This window comes from Drosophila innubila (genome assembly GCF_004354385.1).
Source record: "Drosophila innubila isolate TH190305 chromosome 2R unlocalized genomic scaffold, UK_Dinn_1.0 1_C_2R, whole genome shotgun sequence".
NCBI classification, from domain to species: domain Eukaryota; kingdom Metazoa; phylum Arthropoda; class Insecta; order Diptera; family Drosophilidae; genus Drosophila; species Drosophila innubila.
In genome coordinates, this window is record NW_022995374.1 from 13,223,372 (window position 1) to 13,247,996 (window position 24,625).

At 37.0% G+C, this 24,625-nt stretch overlaps 1 protein-coding gene and 1 long non-coding RNA gene across 4 annotated transcripts; one reads left to right on the forward strand and one right to left on the reverse strand.

Moving 5' to 3' along the window:
* Positions 1-10,844: 10,844 nt before the first annotated feature.
* On the reverse strand, positions 10,845-24,171 carry LOC117785319 (bromodomain-containing protein DDB_G0270170). Of its 3 annotated transcripts, XM_034623272.1 has the most exons (5): positions 24,025-24,171; positions 14,699-15,925; positions 12,388-12,738; positions 12,174-12,323; positions 10,845-11,448 (listed from the first exon to the last, which is right to left on the reverse strand). In XM_034623272.1, the coding sequence occupies exons 2-5, from the start codon at positions 15,923-15,925 to the stop codon at positions 10,984-10,986; spliced, it is 2,193 nt and encodes a 730-aa protein (XP_034479163.1). In that variant the 5' UTR covers positions 24,025-24,171; the 3' UTR covers positions 10,845-10,983. The 3 variants fall into 3 exon arrangements, 1 of the variants encoding a protein (XP_034479163.1); XR_004617500.1 differs by lacking the exons at positions 10,845-11,448; positions 12,174-12,323; positions 12,388-12,738; positions 14,699-15,925 and adding an exon at positions 21,062-21,233 and having other exon boundaries at positions 24,025-24,164; XR_004617499.1 differs by lacking the exons at positions 10,845-11,448; positions 12,174-12,323; positions 12,388-12,738; positions 14,699-15,925 and adding an exon at positions 21,062-21,258 and having other exon boundaries at positions 24,025-24,043.
* Positions 20,434-21,131, forward strand: LOC117785323. The gene is made up of 3 exons (XR_004617501.1): positions 20,434-20,627; positions 20,728-20,912; positions 21,019-21,131. It is a non-coding gene; the product is annotated as an uncharacterized LOC117785323 (long non-coding RNA).
* Positions 24,172-24,625: the final 454 nt, after the last annotated feature.

Here is a 24,625-nt window from a genome sequence, read left to right on the forward strand (position 1 = left end):
AAAACTTCTGTTTCTTGTGTGTAATGGGTAAATTCCGAAATTTTGACTGGTAAATACCCCAATTTGGTAATTTAGAAGAGTAAATTTCCCAATGCATTGCTGATTATTTTAATAACGCATATAAACTAAGCGCAGATATAGTCATCTGCCTAATTTTGAAATTCCCAAATATTATAGGTCGGATGTTTATAAATTTAAATTTGGGAATTTACCATAGGGAAGTTTCCAATGTGCTACCGAATTGATAAGATGATGTGGAGCAGAATAGGGATTTTCCAAGAATTCCGTATAAAACGAGGCGGATTCTTTAACAGCAATATGTAGTTCCAATCAAGTCTTTGAAGAACAGTCAACAATCATGAAGCTCTTTACTTTTGCCACTTTCTGTGTGTTCGCACTTTTGGCTCTGGCCCGTGGTAAGTGTAATAACGATCTTCATCATATTAAACGATTACAATTGTACAATTAATTATCTTCTGTCTACAGCAAATCCAATGCCTGAGCCTGTTGCCGAGCCAGTTACCCGGTTTGGATGTTTCAATCTGAATGAAGATAGTGATAGTAATCCAGTTGAGCTGGGGCCCGATCGGTTTTTATATTAAAAAAAATGTCAGTCCAAAAATAATATTAAAACATTTGCAGAACATTAAAAGAAATTTAAAATTTGTATAATTATAATTTAATAAATCTATGAAACATTTGATTGATTTAGTCCACTGTGTCAGCAGCTTATCATTTATGTATGTACTAAAGGGAGTTACAGACTCACAGACAAAGTTGCTGTTCCTCGTTTACCACAATTGGAGTAAAGCATTTGGATGCTCACATCTTGAAATCTGTTGACTGACACTTGCTCACTTTTAGCCATTGACAGGGGGAGGGGTCAGGGATGGGAGGAAGGGACGAACTGAGAAACGGAGGAAGAGAGAGCAAATGAACCCCATCATTAAGTGCGTAAATGTACTGTAAATAGACAAACGCGTTTTGAATAAAATTTACTGAGAACGGAAAGAGTTGCACTGCGTTTGGGGATGAATATGCCACACTGTGGCGAAAAGAGGGGTGGAGTGGAGAGTGGGAACTGTTAGCAATGCAAATTCCCTGGGCAAACAAAAAAGCCAGACAACATGATGATGTACCATGTCCCAGACGCATCTGTTCCAGCAATTGTTGAACTGGCGGTCAACAGGGCGTAGAATCAATAGAGTTTGAAAAGGAAAGCAACACGAGTGGTTGGGGGGGAGATAGGAAAGGGGGTGTAGGAGCACTATTATGATAATTTGGCGTGACAAATTGAAGAAACTTTTAGCTTTGTCACAATATTTGCAGCGTTAAATGCGCAAAGCAAACACTCCACACATGGCAGACTTAACCCTTTACCAGGTCGAAGAAGAGGCTGAAAAGAGGGAGGAATTAGGTAAATCTAAATCTTAAGCCAAGGCATAGGCATGTCAGGTACCTCATTTGAGCTCCGAATATTTTATTGCAAAATTACACAACGAAAACAAAAAAATTAGAAATATCTTAAGAAAAGACAGAAAAGGAATTAAAATAAATTAATGATAGAAAATGCAAAATAAAATAAAATTGGTATAGTAGAGAAATTAAGAAAAATCTAGATCATTAATATTAGAAAAATAAAGTAGCTCTAATTCTTTTAACTCCGGGTTCAATTTTTCTTATCGACTTTTCCTCAATTCTCCTTTTTTTTTTTTTAATTTTAATTATCTTGTTATTTATTTACCGTAATTTTGGCTCAGTAATTATACCCGTTACCTAAAAACTAAGTAAAAGAATATATCGTGTTTGTTTTGAATGTATGTAACTGGGAGAATGGGGCATCTCCGACAAGGTAAAGTTTGTTTTTAATTTTTGACACGTCACTTCTGCCGTAAATCGCGAAAAGCCACCACACCCACAGTTCTTAAGATAATTAATTTTTTATGGTAATTAACGTTATCTATTAATATTATCTATTATCTCACTAGATCGGCAGTAATAGCTTACCAAAGTTCTGAATAATTAGACAATACAAGCACCCCAAAAGTATGCAGTAGCTTTTATTAGGTAGTAATTTCTATAAAGTACATTAATATATATTGAAATAAGTAACGGGTATTCTATGGTCGGGATATCGACTATAGCCTTTCCGTATTTTATGTCAAGTATTTTATGTCTAAATTCTTATAGCATTTGGGGGCGTTGGCGTTTGGTTACAAATAATTCGACACTTGTATTAATTGTCATTGAGCATCATCGGAAATCCAAGTGAAAGATGAGCAACAATCGAGTTGAATTCTCATTTTCTATTGTTGCGACGTTGGCGCGTCTAATGAGATTTGGCCAGCGACAGCACAAGGAGTCAGATTCGGTTTGAGATACATTTTGTAGCTAAAGATACAGACGAAAGGTGCACACTGATTGAGATACAGACACAAAAGAAGCAGGCGTCGATGCGTAATTCATAAAACCATTGAAAAGGCAAAAGAGATGTATCTCTCTCTCTCTCTCTCTCTCTTTCTCTCTGTTCTGTATCTTTGTGCTGTTCAGGGGTAACAAAAGGCGTTAGCAAAATAAGGCGTGGCTGTTGTGGTTGCTCTGGGAACCCAAGAGATTCGTGCTAAAGAGCCCAGGCAAACGGTTGCGCCCATTTGTGGTTTCCAGTTTTCTGCAGACCCAACATTCAATCTCATTCTCATCCTAGTTCTCATTCTCATCCTAGGGTATTAACAAAAGCACTCAGCAGCCAAAAACTGATTGAAACATTTCCGCTTTTCGCTTGTTTGTTATTGTTGTTCTTGCGACGGGGATTTAGAGATTTTCCAAACGGATTAGAAACAAAAGCGAAAATGAAAACGAAAACGGGAATGAGAACGAGAATGAGAACGAAAAGAGATCTACAACAGGCGATTTGAAAATTTGTTTTAAATAAAAGGTTCGACTTATGTTTCAATATACCACCAAAAATTATTACTCACTTTTTTATAGCAAATCAATTGTTAATTAAACAATTTTTTCTTGTAAAGTATCTATCTATTCTAAAGGTATATATTTTTTAGTAGTATAAGATTATTTTGAAATATTTTTTAAAATGTACTTTTTTAAAAATACCTATTCCCAAATTTGTTTGTCAAATTATTTGTCAAATGAAAAACTTTTGGATTTTGTAAGGTTATCTATTTATTCTAAAAGTATACGTATTTTAAAATATTTTATAAGAATTGCTTGAAAGTAATTTACATGAGTCGGCTTAATACCCAGCCTAGAAATTGTTGTGGTAGCTTCTATTCAAACTAACCAACTAGCTATTTACTAATTTAAGTATACAAATTCTTAAATTAGCTCTGCAATTTATCAATTTACCAAACAGCTCAAATTATGTGAATGCTTTGTTGAATTCTCGCATCTAAAGCTCGCTATTGTTCCATGAAAATTGAAAAATCGTATTAAATTACAGCAACAAAATGGGAAAACTGTTGAAAATTGAAGTCAAATCAAAAAAATGCGAACAAAATGCAGCCCCGATTGAATTATGAATTAATAAAGATGTTTTGCCCGCAGGCAAGATTTGGGTTACACAACGGCAGCTGAGAGGGGGAGCATAGAGAGAGACAGCGAGAGAGAGAGGGAGGGAGGGAGAAAGAGAAACTGGCCAACAACCCCGTATAAAGTGTTGCCGTTTTGGCTTTTTGGATTTGCCAAACACACAAATCCGTTACAACAACAAATCTAACACAACTTTTGCTCTCAGTGTGTGTGTGTGTGTGTGTGTGTGCGTGTGTGTATGTAACTTGAGGATGCACTTTTGCTTGCCCCCTTTTTATTGAAAGATAATTGGGTTCACAGTGAACGCAGACAGGCATAAAGCGAACCCGAATCCAGAACCGACCCCAATCCCAATTCCAATCCCAATCCCAACTCACACAACTCACAATTCAATTGAGATTCAAATTTACTTAGTTGAAACGTTGCATAGACTCGAACTTATTGTATTACATTTGGGAATAGACCATCATCATCACCACCATCACCCGCAACTGCCACGCCTACCCAACCTCCCTCCTTTTCTCTCCTCCATATATTTAGCATTAACGCTTTTTGACGTGTTAATGTTATCTCTTTTACAAATTAAACCCCGCAACATGCCTCGATTTGTGGCAGATTTCTGCACAAATCTATTAGTAAAACACCCCCTTCTCCCTTCCAGCTCTACAACAACTGCAAATGTTTAACAATTAAGTGTAATTTGAACCTGCGATGACGTGATGATTTTAATGTGATTCTGATCTCTTAGTTAACTGAAAATAATATCTTAGGTTTCTTTAAAGTTTAAACATTTTATGTTACTGTATATTCAACAACAGCTCAAACAGAGCTCAAACATATTGAAAGATCATTATTAAACTTTATATTATCTACAATAACTCATTTGTGTAAGTTGCTTAACAGAGCTATTGACACTTACATAACTATATTAGTGCAAAGGGTACAATCTCCATTGAGATAAATACCTCCACGATTGGGAACACGCTCGACACTACGGTTGGCAACACGGTTGGCAACACGGTTGGCAATACGCTCGGCAACATACTCGTCTAAAGGATCTCTCGTTGGATTTGCTGTAGCCAAAAGAAATTTAATTGTACAACTTGTAGTCGTTTAATTTGATAGAGATCATTATTACACTTACCTCTGGCCAGAGCCAAAAGAGCGAACACACAGAAAGTGGCCAAAGTAAAGAGCTTCATGATTGTTGACTGTTCTTCAAAGATTTGATTGGAACTACATATTGCTGTTCAAGAATCCGCCTCGTTTTATACGGAATTCTTGGAAGTCCCCATCGTGATCCACATCATCTTATCAATTCTGTAACGCATTGGGAACTTCCCTATGGCAAATTTCCAAATTAAGTAAGGGAAATAACCAGCTAATTATCAACGGGAATTTCTAATTTCAAATTTTCTTATCTCTGATATAAAAATTAGTAAAAGTTCTTTTGAAAAAGCAAGTACCAGTGATAATTAAATAAAAATAATAATAATATTAACAATATCCTTATTGTGCCTTTATTGGGTATAAAAAAAACATAGTATAGCACAAGTATAATTTGTTGAAGGTCAACTGTCTTTAACACATTGTGAATATTATCTAAAGTTGTTTTATTCAATGGAGGATCTTTACACAAATTAATTATATTTGTAAACAAGCTGTAGTTTTAAATTTGGGAATTTACCATAGGGAAGCTCCCAATGGGCTACTGAATGGATAAGATGATGTGGAGCAGAATAGGGATTTTCCAAGAATTCCGTATAAAACGAGGCGGATTCTTTAACAGCAATATGTAGTTCCAATCAAATCTTTGAAGAACAGTCAACAATCATGAAGCTCTTTACTTTTGCCACTTTCTGTGTGTTCGCTCTTTTGGCTCTGGCCAGTGGTAAGTGTAATAATGATCTCTATCAAATTAAACGATTACAAGTTGTACAATTAATTATCTTCTGTCTACAGCAAATCCAATGCCCGAGCCTGTTGCCGAGCCTGGAAGTATCAATATGATTGGAGATTGTAATTTTTGCACTAATACAATTGTGGAGACGCCCTTCGATCTGTTAAAAATCTTAGGAAAATGATTTATTTCAGACAATATCGTAAAATTACATTCTGAAATAAACCTTCAACTCAATTAAAATACTACAACATTTTTATATTAAAAAAAATGTCAGTCCAAAAATAATATTAAAACATTTACAGAACATTAAAAGAAATTTAAAATTTGTATAATTATAATTTAATAAATCTATGAAAAATTTGACACTGACAGGGGGAGGGGTCAGGGATGGGAGGAAGGGAGGAACTGAGAAACGGAGGAATAGAGAGAGCAAATGAACCCCATCATTAAGTGCGTAAATGTACTGTAAATAGACAAACGCGTTTTGAATAAAATTTACTGAGAACGGAAAGAGTTGCAAAATTCAACTTTTATCAAATTGTATGTATATCAAAATTTGTGTTATTTTTGCAAAAACTAAGGTGCTTCGCCTTTAAATTTTGTTGTAAATATTTTTTACTCAAATATAAAAATTCCGTAAAGATTAAATTAGTCGGAAAGTCTATAGTCGAGACCCCGACTATAGGAATATCCGTTATATAATTTAAGAGCTTGTATATCTCTAAATATTATCCTATCTTTATGCGATTAATTTGAATGATAAATAATAGTAATAAATATTCTTAGTTACCAAAAAACGGTATTAGCTTTAAATCTTCTCTAGCTCTTATAGTCTCTCACAATGACAGACGAACATGGCTATATTAACCAGGCTGTTGATGCTGATCAAGAATATATATACAATAAAAGGCCGAAAATGCCTCCTTCTCCCTGTTACATTCCAACGAACACAATACTTATTTTACTTATTTTTTAAGTAACGGGTAAAAAAAATAATAGGAACAACGTAACAATATAAAAATTCAAATTTATATGTTTTTATTAGAGTTGGCAGTTTGATTAAGATGACAATGTTTTTACAACAGTGACATATTTGACTAATTTAATTTAAGTGGATCAAACTAAATATTAGAAATTGTATAGATTAAAATTTGGATAATATACAATTATAAATTGAAAGTCTAAATACATTTTTGAAATATGAAGAAATGTATAACATATATTTAATTAATTTTATATATTTTTAAAGCGCTTGCTGAAGGATTTAATTAGACCTTTTTTAAATAGTCTTAGCATATTTGCATTTAGTAGATCGTCTTACGAGGTGTCAAGATCTAAGCGGTTTAAGTTCGGAGCCCACACACAAACACACACACACAAAAAGAGAGAGAGAGCCAAATTATGGGCCAAAGAGTGAAAAGAAGGCTTATGTCAAGCGCACACTTACCAAAAAGCGATAAAGCGAAGGCAACAGAAAATTGTATAGGATAAAAATATAAAGATATATAAATTGATATAGGTAGGTATGTAGATATAGTGTATATTTATATATATTTATGTAGATATGCGTGTGTGTGTCTGTGTGTGTGTGTGTGTGGAAGATAGCTGAAGCAAATCGGCTTAGGGTCAAATTGAAAATAAAAACACGCGCTTCAACGACACCATTTGATTATAAACCAAATGACAAGAGCAACAACAACAACAACAACAATGACAACAACAACAGTGACAACTGCAACCGCATCGTGTTGCGCTGTGATGTGGATGCCACATCATACAGATATTATCGAAACCTTCGGCTGTCAATGTATTTTCCATTTGTCGCCTCTAATGACATATTTAAGGTGTTAATCGTCTCATTGGAACGTTGCCAGCGGATTTCTGTGTATTGTTCAAAAGCACACACACATAGACAGACAGACAGACACACACACAAGCAGACATGCAGTCGCTCACATACTCATAGGATTTATATGTCTAGGGTATACCATACATATATATAGGGTAAATATTGATGTTGCGATTATGCCTATTGATGCATTGACAATGGACTTTCCGTCCATTATCCTTCACAACGATCAGGCTCACTCTCTACACCCTGCCCCTGTTTTCGACCCCTACCCCTAGCCATATCTATTAGTTGCAGCCGCCTTAAACTGGTAGATTTTGGTACTCAGTCAATCGTGTTTGGCTTTATGGCGCATTATCCCCTAAATCGCAAACAAAACTGCAAACAAATTGCCGCTGCCAGTCCAAACATAGCACACCTCGGCTTAAGGCCAGAAAACAACGAGCATATGGCCAGTTCGAAATTGGCAAATGGCCTACAACAACTACGCAGTTCATGGAAATGCAAATGGAAATGGAAATTGCCGCAAAGGCGACGATTTTCATTTCTTCCGACATCGATATCGTCCAAAGCTGCTTCTCTAATCTGTCTAAGCCAAATCCACACACACACACACACATACACCCAGGCACATTGACGTTGACTGAGCGGATTATATAATCCAGCTAATATATTAATATATATTTAACATAGCACGCTTAAATATTTGTGTACAATACAGCAGTTGATAACGTTCATGATAATATGTAATAATAATAATTGTTGCAGTCTTAACAATTATATCAACTATGCTTATTCTTTTGTCAAACTCTCAGCATTGACTAAGTTCATTTTTTACACTTACCAAACAACAGAAGCTGCTATGTATATAAATATATTTAATATTCGCGCCTGCGCTTTGGTTTATATACTAAGTTCCCAAAATTGCTGCTGGTTTCAACAGCTGTCACACCACTGTGCCTTGTTGCTGTTTGCTGATTGGCTTCGGCAGCGCTGGCCAATCAGCGGCAAGCAATGTGCACTGCTTGCCAAGCAGTTTGCTGCGGCTGTTCAAGGGTCGCATAGCAAGCAGTGGGGAAATTATATGAATTATTTCCCTTGCTAAGGGAATTTTAAAAATGCTGCTGCTTTCATCAAACAAATATTTTTAAATGAAAATTTAATAATTAACTTAATTTTAATACTCACCATTTAATAATATCCGACTATCAAAATTGTATTTGTTGTTGTTTTAAACCGTTTTTATTTTTAATAAAAAAATTAACATGCCTTTTATTGTTGTAGCTATAATTATAATTACTAATTAAGTAAATGTTTTTTGTTTTGTTTCATTTCTTAGCCATTTTAATTCTATTAAAAATTCAACATGAAATTTTAGCTAAAAATTGCTCAATTGTTTTTCTTGCTTTTTACTGTACGAAACGTTATACGTTTTTTGATTTCGAAAATTGCATTTTGTTTTCTTCTCTTTCAATTTCCCCACCCGCTTCGCTCTTTGTCTATATGTATGTGTATAACAATTTGATCGTATTCTAATTAACAATATTTTTGTTTTTGTTTTGCAAAATGTGTATGTTTAATAATAATGCAAGTAAAAAGAAGAGAAGTAAACAATAAAAGAATACAACTAGCAACTAAATAAATGTTTACATATTATTATTAATATTATTATGAATAATGTTTAAGTTTAAGTTAAAAATTAAGTGAACACAACAAACCATTTACATCAAATTAATTGGCTAGAGTAGAGCAATGCAGGTAACTACAACATATATATATGTGTGTATGTGAGTGTGTGTGTGTATCTGTGTGTTTCATTGTTTATGTATAAAATGCAAGTGCTGCAGGCCCTGCCATTAGTTGACTGTGCTAAACAAAAGATTAACAATAAATTCTATGATGTTTTCGGTTTTTTTTTTGTATCTCTTTTTTCTTAACAATAAACTTTAACTAATTGTCTAGCGAAAAAAAACCAAAACAATAATTATAGTTATGAATATAACGTATTTTACAAATAATATTAACAATGTAAATTTTTGTTTACTATATTTATGTATCTCAACTCTAGAAATTTGTGAACCTCATGGACGGATGTTTAATCTGAAGTAAAATTGGCGCACAGCAGCTCATCTGAGGCTGCATACAACCCCCGAGTGACGTCAGCAAAGTGTGAGGTTAGAATGTGATTTAGGATTTAGAATATAGAATATAGCGTATAGAATATAGAATATGGGATTCAGGAAGCAAAGGGAGGGGAAGGTATTTCGGGAAGGAAGGAAGTTCGAGTTGGTTTACCACAATTTTGATTTTACACTAAATTTAACTATATATCGATATATATTGCTAATCAACAGTTTTGTTTGTTTTTTAATCCATTTTTTTCTTACAATTTTTGTTTGTACAGTGTATACGCAAAACGTGCTCGTATCGTATATAGGCATCTAAGGCATAGTTTTCATTATCTTTTATTTTTCAACAAAGTACTTTTCATTTCTTTGTTATTGTTTACCAATTATTTACAACAATTTTGTATCACATTTGCATCATATTTTTTAAGTTTCGTTTTTATCGCATTTTTACAAAAAAAAAGAAATTGATTCATTTGCTTTGCTTTGTTGACACACACACACATCGAAGCGTGTCCGTTTGTTGTATGCAAACTTTTGAGCAGCACTGTGCGAATTTTTCCAACATTATTGAAGAAAAATTGTTTTTTGTTTGTTTGTTTTTTTTTTTGGGCTTTTGTAAAGCGCAGTTTTCCCATATTAACGCTTAATTATTATTGTAAGTTTTATATAAGTTAGTTTAACTAAGAGCTAATAAAAGGTACGAGTATAATAATAATATATATATAATATATTGTTTATTTCTCGCTGTCCGTGTGTGTGTGTGTTTGGGGGGAGTATATATGTGATTGCTAAAACTGTGTTCTGGCTATAACTGTTTATATATATATATATATCTATATATCTGTATATATCTGTGTTTATAATTAAATTTTTGCTATATAAACTCTGAAAAACATAACAAATTGAAAGCCCTTATGTTCATATATATATTTTTACGTATATATATATTTATATGTCTGTGTGTGGAGCATATGAACAAAGTGTGTGTGTGTGTGTTTGGTAAATATATGAAAATGCCTAGTTTAAAACCATTTTGGACGCCTTAAAGGTGTCACACAAAACTGACGTTTGGCTTACGTTACGTTACGTTACGTATGACATTACGTAAGCTAACCTGCCAGTTGAACTGGCTGGAAATCGTTTAATATAGATTTATTGCCTTACACAAGACTACAGACTAAAATTGCAATAATTAACACTACATAACAGGATTGGGGATTGCTAACAAATTTCTACATTTATCATCATCATTTTCTCTAAAACACACGCTCTCTCTAGATGTGTGTGTGAGTGTGTGTGTGTAAGTGTTGGTGTGTGTGTGTGTGTTGGGGGAATTAGGTAACTACGTAGCTCTCATTGTTTTTTGCTCAAAAATAAACTTGAATTAAAGTTGTTAAAATCTAAATTGGGCATTTTCTTCCACATTTGTTGCCGTTATTTTGTTCCTCTTGGATTGAGCTGTATCTTCAACGCTTTCTCACAGATTCTCTCACAGCTTCTCTTAAAGCTTCTCTCACTTCCGCTGGCAATTCTCACTTGCCAGCAAACTGTGGCTGCTATTGATGACTTTTGCTCAATAGATGCGAATTGAATTCGTAGACATTGTTGAGTTGTTCGCCACAAATGTTGCACTTCCATGGATTACTCTCGCAGTGGCAACCCTTGTGCAGAAAGTACAGTGTCTCATCGGGGAACTCGATGCCACAAAAGTGGCATGTGAGTATCTGTTTGCGGTTCAGCAGTAAATCACTCTCCTGACCAGTTGACGTTATTGTTCCATTGCAAATGGGCGTTGAACTGTTGCCATTATGATTTGCACTGGGCGTGGTTGTTGCACTAGAGTTGCCACCAGCAGCCACAGCTGCCACTGTGACACTGCCACCGTTGCCATTCATCATATTCTGTGGCATATTCTGCAGCTCATGCTCCAACGGTGTCGCATTCCTCGTGATCCGATTGTTCGCCTTTGCGCAGATTCTTCGCTTCAAGTCTTCGCGCAGCAGCGATTTGAGCGGCGAGACCTGCAGAGCGGCGAGCGGAAAGAGAGAGAAGAAGACAGAGGGTTAAGAGAGTGCTGGACATAAAGAGTTTGTAGAATAGTATGCAGCTTTCAGCTTGAGAGTTCAAATATCAAAATGGTTTGTCAGGTCTTCTTTTGGGAATGCTTTCTAGGGACATTTCTTGAGAACTTTAGTTATAAACACTTCATTGTAACACTTTCTTTGAGATACTGCCTTAGAACTCGATATTGGGTGACTTTCTTGGAACACTTGAGACACTTTCTTTGGCACATTTCCAAGAGACTTCTGTGTGTTGCTATCTTGAGATACTTTTTTGGGACACACTGACGCACTCTATATTTGAGAGTCCTTTTTAAAACACTCTATTGGAACACTCACATTGTACTCTATAAAGAAAATTTGGACACATACATTGGACATTTTTTTGAGAAACTTTCTATAGACAATTTCTTGGGACGCTTTTTGGGACACTTTCTGGGAACAAGTTTTTGGGACATTCCTTGGGAACACTTCTTTAAAACGCTTTCTGAAATACTTTTTAGGACATTTTTGGGACATGTCTTGGGACATCTTTTGGGAACAAATTTTTTGGACATTCCTTGGGAACACTTTTTTAAAAGGCTTTTCTGCAATACTTTTTTAGAACGTTTTTGGGACATGTCTTTTCTATTTTTGCTTGCAAGCTGCGTTCTAGCCTCAACAATGTCAACTCCTTCCAAGCTTACCTTAATCAGTGAGGTGATTCTGTTGTTGTTGTTGTTACTATTGCTGTTGTTGTTGTTGTTGTTGGAAGCAATCTCCGTGTCGCTGTTGGCATCACAGGCAGCATTGCCATTAATCGACTCCTTTTTGTCCACATCTTCGAGCAGAGGTTCCTATTGGAAAAAAAAAGCAATGTCAAACTCTGGCAAGGATTGGGACAAATGAATGCGTCCTCACCTGTTTAATGGGAATCAGACTGATGGAGGGCGTTATGTGATTCTCATGATGATGGTGATGATGATGATGCGGCTGATGATGAGAATGATGATGATGATGGAGACTCTTTGTCGTCGTGCTGGACGAGATGGGCGTGGCCTTTGTATTGCAATCCATGGGCAGATCCTGTGGAGCACCCAAAACAACGGGAGTTTGCAGAAGAATCGCGTGTTCCTTTAACTTTTCATTGCTATTCGAGTCCAGTTCACTGTTGTTGTTATTGTTGTTGTTGCTGGTGATGTTGTTATTGTTGTTGTTGTTGCTGCTGTGGTTGTTGCCCTGCAAAGCAGATTCACGCAAGACGCAAATCAGCTAAAATTGGCCAAACATTGGAAACGTGCAACAATCGAGAGTGCACTGAGCGAAAAAATCAAGTATTTCGTATCTAAAAACCCAAATTCTTTCCTTGATATTACTTATTAAAACGTGTAATGAACAAATTTTAGACACCGGATAAATTTGGAGGTCAAAAACTGATCAAATTGACATTTCGCATGGAAATCGGTTGAGTTTTAATAAAGTTATGAGAGATCAAAATTTTTGAAAAAATGATCAAAAAAAATGAAATTTTTTAAGTGACCTAAATTTAAATGCAGAAACAAATTGGAGGCAAAAACATGATCAAAATGATATTCCCCATGAAAATCGGTTGAGTTTTAATGAAGTTATGAGAGATCAAAATTTTTGAAAAAACGTCAAGGGGTTGGTAAGGGAAATTTGGTAATAAATGGCTGATGATCGAAAAATTTTTAAATTTTTTAAGTGATCTAAATTTAAATGCAGAAACAAATTGGAGGCAAAAACATGATCAAAATGATATTCCGCATGAAAATCGGTTGAGTTTTAATGAAGTTATGAGAGATCAAAGTTTTTGAAAAAACGTCAAGGGGTTGGTAAGGAAAATTTGGTAATAAATGGCTGATGATCGAAAAATTTTAAATTTTTTAAGTGATCTAAATTTAAATGCAGAAACAAATTGGAGGCAAAAACATGATCAAAATGATATTCCGCATGAAAATCGGTTGAGTTTTAATGAAGTTATGAGAGATCAAAGTTTTTGAAAAAACGTCAAGGGGTTGGTAAGGAAAATTTGGTAATAAATGGCTGATGATCGAAAAATTTTTAAATTTTTTAAGTGATCTAAATTTAAATGCAGAAAAAAATTGGAGGCAAAAACATGATCAAAATGATATTCCGCATGAAAATCGGTTGAGTCTTAATGAAGTTATGAGAGATCAAAGTTTTTGAAAAAAACGTCAAGGGGTTGGTAAGGAAAATTTGGTAATAAATGGCTGATGATCGAAAATTTTTAAATTTTTTAAGTGATCTAAATTTAAATGCAGCAACAAATTGGAGGCAAAAACATGATCAAAATGATATTCCGCATGAAAATCGGTTGAGTTTTAATGAAGTTATGAGAGATCAAAGTTTTTGAAAAAACGTCAAGGGGTTGATAAGGAAAATTTGGTAATAAATGGCTGATGATCGAAAAATTTTTAAATTTTTTAAGCGTATCATATTTGAATGCAGAATCAATTTGGGGGCCAAATCATGAACAAAATGATATTCCGCTTGAAAATCGGTTGAATTTTGATAAAGTTATGAGTGATTAAAGATTTTGAAAAAATGTCAAGGGGTTGGTAAGGAAAATTTGATAATATTTGGCTTGTAGTCGAAAAATATGTAATTTTTTAAGTGTATAATATTTAAATGCAGAATCGATTTGGGGGCCAAATCATGAACAAAATGATATTTCGCTTGAAAATCGGTTGAGTTTTGATAAAGTTATGAGTGATTGAAGATTTTGAAAAAATGTCAAGGGGTTGGTAAGGAAAATTTGATAATATTTGGCTTGTAGTCGAAAAATATGAAATTTTTTAAGTGTATAATATTTAAATGCAGAATTAATTTAGAGGCCAAATCATGATCAAAATGATATTCCGCATGAAAATCGGATGAGTTTTAAAGAAGTTATGATTGATCAAAGTTTTTGAAAAATTCGAAAGAATGCCTGTTTCTCAAACAAACTAGACATTTTTATGAGTCAGTTTGCCAGTTTTGAATTTAAATAAAGAAATTTCGACTTAATTTCTAGTAAATCGGGAGATTTACTTGATTCAAGATTCTTTGCAATTAAAAAACGAGTTTCTGCAATTGGTTTACGAATATTTAGTCTCAATTTCAGTAGAAGATTGTGGGCTTTAAGACAGGCAAATACTTGATTCGAGCTCATTTGAACTGAGTTTTCTATTTTCTATTATTTATCTCTTACATTGAAAAGCTCCGTGTTGCCATTTTCATTGAGCGTGGAGATCTCGACATGTGGGGTGAGGAAGTGCATCGGGGGCGTGGCATTCTCCAGAGATCTCATGGACTCGCCGCTATCGCTTTGATGACTTGCCGGCGCCGGGGGAGGAGCAGCCTGTTGTTGTTGCTGTTGTTGGGGAATTGCTGTGATTGGAGGCGTCACATAGCTGGCAGCTGCTGCCGCCGCCGCTGCAGATGCCTGGGACTCGAGGGCCAAGAGCAGGGAGGAGGTGCCACCAGGACCGGGATTATCGAGATCGATGCCGTGACGATTGAAGAAGTGAATGCGTAGGGATTTCATGGAGCCGGCACGATAGCTGCAAAGTGGACACGTCTTGACCAGATCATGTTGGCCCACATGCTCGTTCTGGAAATGCGCACGCATCGCAATCTGACGCTGGAATCCGCGATTGCAGATCGGGCAATGATACGGCAGCGTCTTCGTGTGCGTCGTAAAGTGCTCCGCCAGGTGATCCTTGCGGAAGAAGCGCTTCTGGCAGACGCGACATTCATACGGTTTCACTCCCGTGTGCCGCATCTTGTGGCGTCGCATGTTGGCGCCGTTCGAGAACTTCATGTTGCACACATCGCACTCAAAGACTTTGCGTGATGCACTTGCTCCACTGCCACTGCCACCGCCACCACCGCCGTTTCCCGCTGGCGAGGAGCTGGCCGATGAACTGCTGCCATTGCTGCCACCTCCCCCTCCACCCGCCTCGCCAGACTTGCTGCCCGTCTCCATGTGACTGACACTCATATTCTCCGGCTCGTCGTGCTCCTCGCTCTTCAGACGCACCGCCGCCGCTGCCGCCGCCTGCCCCGCCAGACACTGCACCACATGCAGCAACAATGTGGCACGCGAGCTCGTCTCAAAGTTCTCGCAACGCTCGCAGCGAAACGTCATCGGCGGCGAGTGTGGACCTGTTGCACTCAGATTTGTCGGCGTCGCTGTCAGCGAACGCGCTTCCGGCTGCTCCGATTCCGATGCGGACGCAGATGCAGATGCAACGGCTGCTTCCTTGAAGCTCCTCAATGCCATCGCATTGTGATGCAACAATGCCGCTGCCGTTGTCGGCGTCATGTCCACAATCAATCCACCCACGCCCACGCCCACTCCAACGCCCACGCCCACATTGGTGTCCTTAAGCGACAGCTCCATGCTGTTGGCTGCTGTGCTGATTGCTTCGGCCATCTGTCAGAGATTTGGGAGAGATTAACAAAAGTTTAGTAAAAGTATTGAAAAATGTATTTACTTTTTTCTATTTCTATATTGAATTCTTTTTTTATTTCTTTATATATTTACTGACTATCTTTTAGTTATTTATTTAAACATAACGTAGTTTATTCATTTATTGTGTTTTACAGTATTTCATTAATTATTTCTTGAGTTATTTAGTAATATAGTTATTTTTTTATTAATTTATAACTAAGTATTTTATTAAAAGTATTAAAAAATGAATTTACTTTTTTTATTTCTATATGGAATTCTTTTTTTATTTCTTTATATATTTATTGACTTTTATAACTTAATTTTCTATTTAATAATAACGCTCTTTATTCATTTAATTTGTTTTACTATGTTTCATTAATTATCTTGAGTTATTTAGTAATATAATTATTTTTTTTATTAATTTATATTTAAGTACTATATTAAAAGTATTAAAAAATATATTTACTTTTTTTAGTTCTATATGGAATATTTTTTTTATTTCTGTATATATTTATTGACTTTTATATTTGAGTTACTTATTTAATTCTTACGTGCTTTATTTATTTATTTTGTTTTTCAATATTCCATTATTTATTTCTTTAGCTATTAAATAGAATAATTATTTTTTTATTAATTAATACTTAAAAATTAAGTCACTAGCCATGATTTTAAGTTAATAGTAATAAGCAATTTTATTTATAGCCCAATATAAAATATCTGATCTTGGATTTATAATATATTTTACTGTTTTCTAATTTCAGTTAAAGCCCATATACTTAATAAGGAAAAATGAATCCTTCATATTTCTTAGAGATATAAACATTTTATATAAACATATAAAATGAAAAGGTTTTTATTTGCTTTTCGCTTGGTTTACATTTCGGGAACATTCCTGAATATCTAGAAAAGTTTTACTAAAAGTGGCGCCAAACCTGAAGGTTAATTTAAGTGTTTTATAAGAGTTAACAAAATTTCTTTTGAAATTTATAGACGAGAATATAAAATTTACAAACTTCTAATTCAAGACAATATTAAAAATTCTCAATCGAAATCAAAGAGTCTATTGAATTATCTTATAAAGCGCATTTGGGATAATAACTTTGGAATAATGTTTCAATAAAAACAAAGATATATGTATGATCACCTGTTTAAGGCCAAACGAATCTTTATTTGGTTATTTTTAAAGCCAAAATGACAAAGTGGAATCAAGTTGTGCTGTAATAAAACAAATCGAGGTCAGCGTCTGGAGGAGAGCAGAGAGCCCAGGGGGACTGGGGGGTAGGCGGGGAGAGGTGCAATTTGGTGACTCTGTCTAACTGTCTATAACTGCCAAATTGGCTAAGAACGGCAAACAGAGTCAGCAGCAACAGCAGCAGCAACAACAACAACAAGTTGGGCTGTAACCATTTTTGGGCGGACGACGCCACGTTTGCAGTTGAAAATACCAAAGTTATTGAGGCCAATTACTGGTCTTGCAGGTGGGCAAATACACAGATACACACACATACACTCACACACACACACACATGCACATACAGATACTTACTGCAGATAAAGATACAAAATGTTGAGTTAAATTCTTAAATTCGCAAAATTGAATATCAAAATTTAATGTAAATTTCATTATGCGATTTGTCAATAGGTCATAGCTAGTTAGTTAGTTGGGATCGCTAGTTAGTTAGTTATTTGGTTAGTTAGTAGCTCGAACTAAACTCGAATAAAGAAAAATACAAAAAATAACATAAATCGAATCGAAGCGAAAAAACGTTTAATTTAGTTTGGTTTTGGGCCAAGTTTGTTTGTCTTGTTGCAGCTAATTTATGATGCGACCTTGAAATAGCTGTAGATGCATTAACATTAGCATTAGAGACAGATCACAAAAGACCAAAAGCCATGGACGATCATCATCATCCGATTCCCTCTCTCCCTTTCCCTCTCTCTGTCTCTGTCTCTCTCTGTCCCCCAGCACATAAAGATACATTTGTATCTTAATATGTGTGCACATACACATAAAGATACATTTGTATCTGCATTCAACTCTGGGGCAGGTCATGCAAATTGAGGGCGAGTGGCATTTCATCATTTTAAAGCTAAAATAAAATGTATGTCGCTGGGCCATCTACTTTAGGCCTATTTCAAACTCACACACACACACACACACGCTGAGATACATTTATGTAAATAATTTCAAATTGAAAACTACAGAAAGATACATAACAGGTTTCATTCATGCCCTTGCCCTTTTTTATAGGGTATTATCATATTATCAACTCATTTGTGACGCTTAAATACAAATTTACATATAAAAATGTGTAATCGATTCCCTTTAGCATAAAGTTTATCGATAGATTAGTCGTATCATAATTAGAAGTGTAAGTATAAGACATGAATATTATGAAATGCTAAATGCTTATTAGAATAAGTATAAGACTTTTCTGCACACATTTCTTGAGTCAGAATTTGTATAAGACAACTCTAATACGTTTTAAATCAGAATTTTTATAAGCATAAGTATACGAGTACATATATTCCTAAAGCCTAAATTGTTTTAAACGTAAGCACAAGCTCAAGATCCGATAAATATTCCTATAGTCAGAATTCCCATAAGAACTGATATTCCAATTTGTCTTATTAGAAACTCAAGAGTATTCCCACTTCGTTGCACTTGTTTGTTCTCTTCTTGATGTTTTTCTCTTTTTCCTTTTGAGTGGAACCCAAGTGGCACATACTTACATGCATGTACATGTGTATATGTATGTATCCATGTGTGTAGCTATGACTGTGGGCTTTGCAATTTGAGGTATGGGTAATTATGAGTTTGCTTTTGACGTTTTGGCATTATACTAAATGCGAGAGTAGTTTTAGTAGTTTGATGGTTTTGTTTTTGAAGTCAATGGGTCAAGTTTTAGAGTGCAACTGGGTCACACTTTAACTTGGCAACGCGCACAGGCAGCGACGTCAGCAGCGACGCAACGCCTGGGGTGTCCCGCATTTTCACTAGCTGTTCCCATTTTCAAAAACTGAAAAAAAAACTACTTAAGCTAAAACCCAAAAGCAAAATGAAAATAAATATAAAGCTCCTTTGCTTTAGCTGCTCACAAATTGAGAGCGCGCACACACAGACACAGACACACGCATACTTAGAGCAGAGCAGCGACATAATTGGAACAGTTTGAGAGCCCTTAATGACGTCGACTGCGACAGCGACAGCGACTGCGACGCAGCGTTGTAGGCCAAATGTATCTTTTGGCATAGCTTTAAGGTGTTTAACTCACAAATTCAAATTCATTTCAAATTGAAATTCAAATGTTTGTTGATAAATCATTGCATTGGCGATGGTTAATCATATGCACGCAGCCAACATACATAACAGATTTGACCTTAACAGCATTCACCTACCGGTTTTCTAGTGCCATAAAGATGATGTCTTCCCCGACCCCTTCCTCCTCCTTCTTCTTCTCTTTTCTTCTCTTTACCCCTCTCTTAAAGCACCTCTCTCTTGCGCCCTCATTCAATTATGAGTCAGTCGGTCGATCGGCGATTGCTTTGCTTTTGTTTTTGCTGCCATCTCTGTCTGTGCGTCCCTCTCTCCCTCCTTTTGGTTTAGCTTTCATCAGAGCGCAAATCAATGAACCATTCCAAAGTGTTCCCCCAATAAGACCGAGTCCAAGCTGGATTCTTATTGGTATATGTTTGTATGTGTGAGTGACATGTGCTTGGAGATGCCAACAAGAACAAACAAACAGAGGCACACGAGACAACGACAACGACGACGTTGACGTCGACGTTGACGCGTTGAAACAAACCACTTTCCACGGTGACACACTTTAATGCTACGTGCTCTTTTGCTACTTTTGCTGCTGCTTTTATTACAGCGACGTCAGCAGCGACGCCGGCTGCGACGCTACTCCCATAATAGAAAGTGGAACAGGAATTTCCCTCCCATCAATGCCAACAACAAGAGCAACAACAACAGCAACAACAACAGCAACAACAACAACAACAATGCTTACAACAACTGTGACGATGATTTCATTTTGGCTTGCAGCAGCAGCGAGCGCCCGTCGCGCTCATTGCGAAACACTTGCCACGGCCAACAAGCAAATGGCAATAACAGCAACAACAACACACAGACTCACACACACACATACAAGCGCACACGAGAAAAGCAGGCAAACGGTAAGAAAAAAGGCGTAAAAAATAGTTCAGTTGGGGGCAGCGCCAAAACATTGCTCAGCTGAGCGCCAAGAGCAAGACCAACTGAGCGGGAGAGTGCCAGAGTGCCAGAGAGCAGCGCCCAGTGAGTGAGAGCGCTCAAGTGTAAGGTGAGAGTAAAAATGGAGAGAGCGCTTTATACAAACTGGGAATCAAGTGGACATGCGGCATGCAATTTTTGTTTATGCTCTGCGCATTGTTATTGTTGTTGTTGCTGCTGCATTCGAGAACAACATACATAACAGCATATTTAAGTACCAACTAAAAGACACTTAAATATTCTATTTGACACCAAATCAAATGCGGCAACTTTCTTAGTGGTTTCTTATTGGGATATAAATTGCATTTGATTAAAACGTCATGAATTAGTTTCTAATTTATGGCAAAGCAATAAGGCCCGTTTCGTATCGTATCGTTTCGTTCCGTTCCGTGCCGTGTCGTGCCGCTCACACACTCTTCGCTCTCTTTGGTAAGTGGCACTGGCTGTCGTATAATTTTTTTTGTGCTGACCTAATTATACGCTCATTTTGATTCACTTGATTTTCTCTGCTCACACACACACACAAAAGTTTCGTCACTGCGTCGACAAGTGGAGCAGCAGCAGCAGCAGCAGCAGAGTTTGCGGTAGCGACCATGGCGGCAACGGCGACGATGGCGCATTGTGGCAGGCGGCGCGTCGACCGCAATTTTTTGTGGTTACTAGGACGTACATATGTTTGTATGTATGAACATTATTGGGCTTCCGATAGAGCATGTATGTAGGTATATATGCAAGTACTCACACGCTTATTTCGCACTCTATTTATGTTTGTATCACTTTTTGTTCTAGTTAATTGTAAAATTGCATTTGTTTATTGCAGCGCATTCGTAAATTCTACTTATTTCGCTTCTTCTTCTTCGTTATGATCTTCTTAACGAACACCTGCGCAGCGTTCCCACGAATTTCACTACGCGCGAGTTCTTTCGATCAGTCGCCAACATAAATTCGAATTCGAATTCCGATTCCGTTTGCCGATGCCGATGACGATGCCGATTCCGCTTATTGGCGCTAGCGTCGACGACGCGCACGAACGAACTGAAACCCAAGCAAACTGCAATAGCTGGTGGAAGTACAAAAATGTGTGTGTGTTTGTATGACAGCGACGGACGGCGGACAGACCAAGCGTCTCTGGCTGACTAGCAGTCTCAGTTTCTGTTTTGTTTTGGGACGGAAATGCCAGTGGCGCAGTCACAGCTCCCTTTGGGCAAGGGGGATCGGCAAGCGACTTAAAATCGTTATATTATATGAAGAATTAAAATTCGTAGTTTTAATTTGAATTTTCAATAATTTGTCAACTGCTTTAAGTTAACGTTAAATAAATAAAATAAAACAAATTTATAATTTACTGCAAAGTAAGAAAGTCATCTATTAAGAAATTACATTTTAAATTCCATAAATCCCACTATTGTTATAAATTTTTATAGTACTTAGATAATAGAATTTAGTGTATTATAATTTTTAATAATATCGACACAAGTTTTCAGTGTTGGCACTTTATGTGACCCCCTTGAAAATCGAAGCCCCTGCACAAAGATTTGCCAATCGTTGGCGCGCTCGAGCTCTCAGCCACCGCAGCAGCAGCAGCAGCAACAACAACAATACGCAGTCGACTGGCGCAAGCAGCAGAATTTGAAATTAGGTCAACAGGTTTAGTTGGTAGTGGGCCTGAAGAGCGCTCTGCGACTGCGGCCTATTCGTATGATAGTAACTAGAGTGTGTGTTGCCTTTTGTTGATGTTGTTGCTTTTTGATTTTTCTTGTTGTTGCTGAGTTTACCTACGACCTCGGACTGTCGCTTACCATCCGGGCATCCATCGCATCCAAGCCAACGTCGTCGCCAACGCCAACGCTAACGCTTACGTTGACGTTGACGCCAACGCAATATGCGTTCGTTTATTGCACCACAGTTGCAATTGCAATTGCGGGTGTCAGACAGAGGCAGAGGCAGGCAGATGATTGCGGGGGAGAGATGCACAATTTGAGCTTTTTGCACACACACACACACAGAAACACACAGAAGTGCAAAGCACGCTGCATATGTATGTGTGTGTGTGTATAAATTGAGCACACGGCATGGTTAGAAGCAAATGAAGGAGGAAGAAGTGTAGGGAGAGAAGGAAACGTGAGCTAAGTTGCACCCGTTTTCATAGATCTTTTGCAAGCTCGCAGCCTATACATGTGTGCGTGTGCGTGCGTGTGCATTTGGGGAAAATTGTTTGTGCAAAATGTTGTCGTCAGTTGGGAACGTGAATACAAATACAGTTAGTTAAGAAAATATCTTGACAACATAATCTAAATATTTTTTATTTAAAAAAATTCAAAATTTACATGCAGTTCGTCAAGGAAGTGTTTTGACAAAATAAAATTACAAGAATTTGTTTTTTTTTTATTTAAAAATAGTTACATGGGTTAACTGAAAATTATACTTTCTATTTTTTAACTTGATCTTAAAAAATTGCCAAGAATAATAAACTAAGAACTCAAATAAATATCTATAAAATAAAAATACATATATTTTTTTTTTTGATAGAGGAAACAAATTTTTGATTTTGTAAACACACCTCCATGACACACTGTATTTGATTATATATTTTTTAACTTGTTCAAAAATATAAGACGAAAAACCAATAGTGGCTTTATGTTTTTCAAAATAAGTTGTGTGAGTTTTTGATATTGTCCCAACAGTTATTTGACTAACTGTGTGCAGCCCATATGCATCCAATAAGACAAACCAGCACACACACATTAACATGTGTACATTCTGGCAAGCATGTGTGTGTGTGTGTGTGTCCAACTTGAATTTGTTTTCATTTCGTTGCGTTTTGTCCATGAGACTCACAGCATGAGTTGCCACATACTTCTTAGTTGGTTTCTATGTCACAATCAAACACACAGACAGACAGACACACACACAGACACGCAAACAGATGCGAAAAGGTAAAAAAGACAGACAAAACGAGCGTTCGTAATGAGTGAGCCACAGAGTCGCAGTCGCAGTCAGCAGCACCTGCAAGCAGCGCAGCAGCCACAACAACAACAGCAGCAGCAGCAGATAATCCCAGTAGAAATTGAAACTGGCTGCGGCAAGTTTAGAAACTGGTATAGAAATACACATATAGAGGCAATCGACCTTGTAGGAGTATTTTGTCTTGGAGCGCGCGCACGCCCGTAACTGGGCCAACGCGATTGCACTGAAATCAGGTGGGCGTGACGTAGGTAAATGTTGGCCAATGCATATGTGTATCAGTGTGTGAGTAAGCGTTGGTGCTATGTGTGTATGTGTGTGTGTGTGTGTGTGGGAACATTTTGGAAAGCAATAAGAAGCAGAGAGAGAGGCTGTGTTACCCTTGGAATCCACATAATCCACATTAAAAGTGATCCACACTACACACACACACACTCGCACTCACACACAAAATGCCTTTCGAAATGGCCATACATATTTAAGTATCTAAAATAGCCACATGGATTTTCGAAAGAACAACAACAGCAACAACAACAATAGACAATAATGGGCCTTGTGTTTGTTCTTGTTGCTGATTTTACCTTCAGCGCAGCTGGAATATTTCGCAACAGTCTCCGAAAGGCGTTTGTATTTGGCAATTTTCAGATTTTGAAATACCACAAGGTGCATTCTAACAAGAAAACACTCAAAAACACACACGCACACACACAAAGCTGCGCGCTCTCAGCACTCACACACATGCACATTTACTGCAATTCTTGGCTTGATTGTTTCTCAATGGAAGTGATTGATGGAAGTTTAAGGGGGAGCCGGGCTGCGCAAGGTGCAGCAGCGCAGCAGCAGCAACAACAACGAAACTAACCTCCACTCCGCTCACCCGAAAAAACGCGCGTCTCTTGGTTGGTAGTGTTGTGTAGTTATTTCTGGAGCGAATGCAAACACAAAATCAAATTCAACTCTGTATTCGAAACGTAACGAAACGAAAGGGCAAGCGCAGCGAGCAAAAGTTAAAGCTTAAATAATAAACAACAATAATAATAATAAAATAACGGACGCACACGCGTTGCCCACATCTGAATGGGCCAAAAGACGAAACAGCACTGCCGACGCCGCGACGGCCGCTCTATTGTTTAGTCGTCTACTGCTGCTTGCTCTTGCTGCTGCTGCTGTGCTGCCTGCCTCTCTTTGTTGCAGTTTCGAGTCAGTCCCGCTTCAACTGCGCGCGCTCAGTAAACAAGTCGAAGCGATTTCGACGATTCCTCAAGGCCTACAGATTTAGGCCAACAAAAAAATAATAATGTACAACGCCAATAGTAGCTGCTTGATGGCTGCGCCGGATCGGAGTGGAGTCGGCTCGAAGTCGGCAACCAACGAGTTTGCAGTAACTAGTGGACGTCTGCTGTTTTGTTTCTTGCACAAAATGCAATCGTTCTAATTGCGCAACTTTAGACCGCCATAGCGAT